General features: G+C 36.1%; 1 protein-coding gene across 1 annotated transcript; it reads left to right on the top strand.

Annotated features, from left to right (window-relative positions):
• The first annotated feature begins 1,911 nt into the window (after positions 1-1,911).
• LOC100960623 (olfactory receptor 2AG2-like) lies at positions 1,912-2,976 on the top strand. The gene has a single exon (XM_003781048.3). The coding sequence runs from the start codon at positions 1,998-2,000 to the stop codon at positions 2,955-2,957; it is 960 nt and encodes a 319-aa protein (XP_003781096.1). The 5' UTR covers positions 1,912-1,997; the 3' UTR covers positions 2,958-2,976.
• Positions 2,977-5,569: the final 2,593 nt, after the last annotated feature.

The raw sequence follows: 5,569 nt of genomic DNA, 5'->3' as shown, positions 1-5,569 counted from the left end.
AGGGAGGCAGGATTCTGAGTCCTGGTTACACCAACTTACCCAAACACTGATTTTTCTCCTCTTTGAAATCCCATCCAGATGCAGAAATCTGGAGAAATGTGCCTAAATAATTATTTTCTTCCCTTTTCCCCCATGTCCATTCACCTTTTTATTCAACAAAAACAAAAACATCTCAAGTCTAATATGTACCAAGAACAGTATATAAAATTTTTTTTGAACTTGTCTTTTTCCTATCAATAGGCAAATAAGACTTCCACTCAATTTCTTAGGTTAAAGTTATAATTTTTGGTTTTGTGAAACAAGAAAAAGTTTAATATCTTCAAGGAATAATGAGACTCAGTTTTAAAGAGGTTGATTTTGTGGATAGCTACTTGCCCAGACATCACTGTGGCAAAAGTATGAAGACATTCTTGTACTGTACTTGTATTTCAGTGCTGTGACTTACTCAATGTTATCTTCCCATTTTTTATTATACTCTGACCTTTTTGACTTAGCCAGCTCCTATTCATCATCAGCATAAATCTTACATACCACTTCTTTGAGAAACCTCTCCTGAAACTTCACTTACATGGTCTTATAGAATATTTTCCTTCATCTATCAGTCATCGACATTGGATGTGTGTGGGTGTTTGTGTGATAGGTTTTTCACATCTATGCAGTCACCCTAGCATCAAATGTAGTACCTGATATATTTTAGGTTCTCAGTAAATATTAACTGAATCAACAAAAGGAGCTGGATCATACAGGCCTTCTAAGGTCAAGTTTTTATGATCCTATCACTTAAAGTTTCCAACTCTGAGTTGACCAGGGTGGTAACATAAACATAAGATAGAAGGAGTAGTTGTAGATTATGCAAGGGAAAAATAAATAATTTGGTTATGAATTCTGTCTTCTCTTCCAGAGGGCCTCCTAAGTCTTCCATCCATCTGTGAAAGGACCACATTCATAAAGAGGAAGCCAAGTGAACACTTGGCACATGCTCCCCACACTACACTTCCTCTCCTCCCCAACCTCTTCTATCAGTACTATCATGGGCTCAAGTTTCAGCAGGACTGGAATCCTCCCCATATTGCTGAAATTTGTGAGGTAGAAAAGTCTCCTTTTGGTGTTTAGTATGTTGCTGTGACTCCCAGGTAACAGGATGGCTTTGGAATTTTTCTGCAATGTCTGCTTTGTATCTTGTTCGTTTTGCCATTGCCTTAGGCACGGACACCTGCCACATCTCCCCAGACCTTATCTGTTGCCTTTTTCTTCGCCTTCTTCCGAGTGAACATCTTATTATTACTTGTGAATAAGCAAATACCTTCTGTACTGTTTTTCTAGATTCACTTCCAAAATGTATCCTACCCCAATTATTAAATTCAGCCCAGAATTCTCTTTCCTGCCCAGCAGAGTAGTAATCAGCAATGTAAGGATAGTTGAAAAGTCTAAATCATCAAGTAACCCAGAGTCCAGAGATTGCTCTATTGAGGAAGCTATCAATACCAATAAGACCACAAAGTAAAGGCAGGTATCAGGTCTAGGGGAGATGATGAGATTTTTTTTTATAAAAAAACTTTAAAAATGGAATTGGAATTTTAAGTATATTTTAAGCAGATAAACAGCTACATCCTAAACCAATTTCCAGTGTATTTGTTCATTATGAAGAGAAAGGTGTTTTCGTCTGCCTACAAAATGTTTTCTTGGGCATGTTGTCCTTGATACTTTATTTGAAGGAATTTCTAAGTAACTACTTAGAAATAGTTTTTTAGAAATCTAACATGACAAAATGCCTGATCCCCATTTAGTTAATGGTTTATTATAACTCAATAAAAGGATTTAAAAATTCAGAAAACAGAGGGCAAACTTAGCTAAGTGAAGGAAAAGAGACCATCTCATGGGATTTATCTTGGTCAACAAAAAGGAACCTAGAACAAGTCAAACCTAGAGTGAACTCCCTTAGAAAGTCTTCCACTGAGAATCCATTTGGTTCTTAGCAACTAAAGACACCATACAGAATGAAGCTCTGGAACTCCACCTTGGAAAGTGGCTTCATCTTGGTGGGGATTCTGAATGAAAGTGGATCTCCTGAACTGCTCTGTGCTACGATGGCAGCCCTGTACATGTTAGCCCTGATCAGCAATGGCCTGTTGCTCCTGGTCATCATAACAGATGCCCGGCTCCACATGCCCATGTACCTCCTGCTTGGTCAGCTCTCTCTTATGGACCTCTTGTTCACATCTGTTGTCACTCCCAAAGCCATCATTGATTTTCTATGCAGAGAAAACACCATCACCTTTGAAGGCTGTGCCCTTCAGATGTTCCTGGCACTGACACTGGGTGGTGCAGAGGACCTCCTACTGGCCTTCATGGCATATGACAGGTATGTGGCCATTTGTCATCCTCTGAAATACATGGTCCTCATGAGACCAAAGGTCTGCTGGCTTGTGGTGGCCACATCCTGGATCCTGGCATCCCTGAGTGCTCTGGGACATACCACATACACCATGCATTATCCCTTCTGCAAAGCCCAGGAGATCAGGCACTTGCTGTGCGAGATCCCACCTTTGCTGAAGTTGGTCTGTGCTGATACCTCTAGATATGAGCTCATGGTATATGTGACAGGTGTGACTTTCCTCTTGCTTCCCCTTTCTGCCATTTTTGCCTCCTACACACTAATCCTCTTTACTGTGCTCCGTATGGCATCAAATGAGGGGAGGAAGAAAGCCCTTATCACCTGCTCTTCCCACCTAACTGTGGTGGGGATGTTCTATGGAGGTGCCACATTTATGTATGTGCTGCCTAGTTCCTTCCACAGCCCCAAACAAGATAACATCATCTCTGTTTTCTACACAATTGTCACTCCAGCCCTGAACCCCCTCATCTATAGCCTAAGGAATAAGGAGGTCATGGGGGCCTTGAGAAAGATCCTGGGAAAGCACATATTTCCAACGCAATCCTCAAGAGAAGTCTCATGAGTTGCCGCTCACCATTCCACCTCCAAATCAAACTTCTACACTCATATATTCTTTAACATTATGCTGAAATGACACTTTTTAAAATTTACCTTTATTTACTACTGTGCAGCTATTGTGTATAAAGATCTTAAACTGAACTCACTTGATACATGTTATTCTGACCTTGGAAGTTCATGTTATAAAAGAGATTAGAAGGGGAAAAACACCTTAAATGGATGTCTCAGATCTCCTCTGTGGTAGGGCATTGTCCTGACATGTTCCCAGGTAGAAATTGTAGGGGATTAGCTTTCCATTTTAACATCATGTAGCAGTGAGATATAGCAGTAGCTCTGGACTGACCAAACTAACCAGATTCTTAAACTATCAATAAAGAAGAAATCCCAGAAGAAATAGATTTTCTATTTATTAAGTAGATTGTTTTTGAGCAATTGAGGAAACGATTATAGGCACATGACTGCATTTGTACTCCAAATCTGAACAGAAGTTCGTATCAATTACATGAATAATGATAAATGCCTGTGTTGAGATAGTGGAAGTAGAAAAAGAAAAGGAGACTACCATTTTTACTTTTTGAAAAGGGGTGTTTTTATACTGCCTGAGACTAAAATTAAAGAAGTGAATAAAACAGAATTGAAAGTACCTGGGCTTAAAGTGAACAGTAGAGATATAATAAATAACAGAGAGAGAAATCTTTTGTCTATATAGTTTGAATTTTTTAAATATGTGGACTTATAGATAGATGTGTTTTCACAACAAAATAATTGCAAGGAGCCTATATTCTTGAGGTTAGTGTATGTCTATGTCTGTGTCCATAGGAAAAGAAGTCTAAAATATATAATTCACTTTATAGCTAGCCTAAACATGCTTTATCATTTCATTTATCAGTGTGGGAAAATTTATAACAAAAGCTGGGATCTTAAGTTCATTGAATGCAGAAGTTCCAAAATACCTTGGCTTATGTAGATGTTATTATTGTTGAGAATGGGGTCTTGTGAAAACACAAAAATTCTTTTTTTAATAGATATAATCTTGATTAACATATAAATATAAGCCATAATACAAAAGCTAAAGCAAATCTATTAAGTTAAACCAAGTTTAAAACTGAGAAAATTTAGAAAGAAGAAAAAATCACCTGTGAAGTTTTTATTTCTTCCTTTTTTGTTATACATACATATATTTTACTTAATTTATATGTACATGATGATTAAGATCCTGGATTTTGTCACTTAAAATTTGGTGAATTTTCTTCTTTGTTATGAGGACATATTTTAGAGTAATGGTGTGAAGGAAGGGGGCCAGATGCCTGGGTTTGAATCCTCCTACCCCTTTTAATCATCTGTGAATGCTACATTAAATTCTTTATACCTTAGTTTGCTCATGTTCAAAGTGGTGATAATTATAGACCTGATCTTATTATATCATTGGGAAGAGTAAATAACATGATAAATATCAGGTACTTAGAACATAGCCTGGTAAATTGTGCTTAAAATATGGTGGAATTTATATAGATTAATGATAAAAAGACTTAAAAAATATAATATCATTTTATTGGATTTCATTTTAATTGTGTCCCTTCCCCAAGAGATGTGCCATATACTGTGACCTGCATCCCCCTTTTCCTCCCCTCTGCCTAATCCCTCATTAATCTACCCACCTTTTGTATTAGATCATCTACTGTCTTAATATTGGAATTGAACACATTAGATTCTTGCTTCTCCATTCTTGTGATGCTTTACTAAGAAAAATGTGTTCCACCTCCATCCAGGTTAATACAAAAGATGTAAAAAAAAAAAGTCTTTATTTTATTTATTTTTATTGGTAAAAATTATATCTATGAACAGGGTATAACATGATATTTTGATATATATGTAATTGTGGAATTGCTAAATCAAGCTAATTAACATATACTTTACCTCAAACTTTTTTTTTTTTTTTTGGTGGTATGAGCAGTTAAAATCTATTTTCTCAATAATTTTCAAGTTTAGCCTGAAGAGTTTTCATTGTGGTTGCATGTAACATTGGTCTATGTATCTGTTTTCCCACCAGTACCATGCTGTCTTGATTACTATACCTCTGTGAGCATGTTTTCAAATTAGGTAGTATGATGACTCCAGCTTTTTTCTTTTTGTTCAAGATTGCTTTGGCTATTTGAAGTCTTTTGGTGTTCTATTAAAATGTTAGGATTCCTTTTCCTATTTTTGTGAAAAAATCTTACTGGAACTTTGATAAGAATTATATTGAATCTATATATCATATTGGGTAGCATAGATATTTAAATAATATTAACTCTTTCAGTCAGTGAACACAGGATATCTTCCCAATTCTTGTGTCTTTAATTTCTTTCATTGATGTTTTATAGTTTCAGTGTATAGATCCTTCATATTTTTGCTTAAATTTACTTCTAAGATTTGAGGGGGTTGGTTTTGTTTTTACTTTTTGCAGCTCTTGTGAATGGGAATTTTTTTTGTTTTATTTTTTGTTTTATTGAATGGTAACTATGTACATTAATGCACTTCTGGAGTACAGTGTGGGGTTTTCACATGCAATCTGAACCACTTCCATCAAACTGGTCAACACAGCCTTCATGTCATTTTCTCAGTTATTGTTTTAAA

The sequence above is a fragment of the Otolemur garnettii genome, unplaced genomic scaffold (genome assembly GCF_000181295.1).
Source record: "Otolemur garnettii isolate 467f Iridium unplaced genomic scaffold, OtoGar3 scaffold00001, whole genome shotgun sequence".
Classification (NCBI taxonomy): domain Eukaryota; kingdom Metazoa; phylum Chordata; class Mammalia; order Primates; family Galagidae; genus Otolemur; species Otolemur garnettii.
The sequence above is the reverse complement of the archived record's forward strand: the minus strand, read 5'-3'. Positions and strand labels throughout refer to the sequence as shown.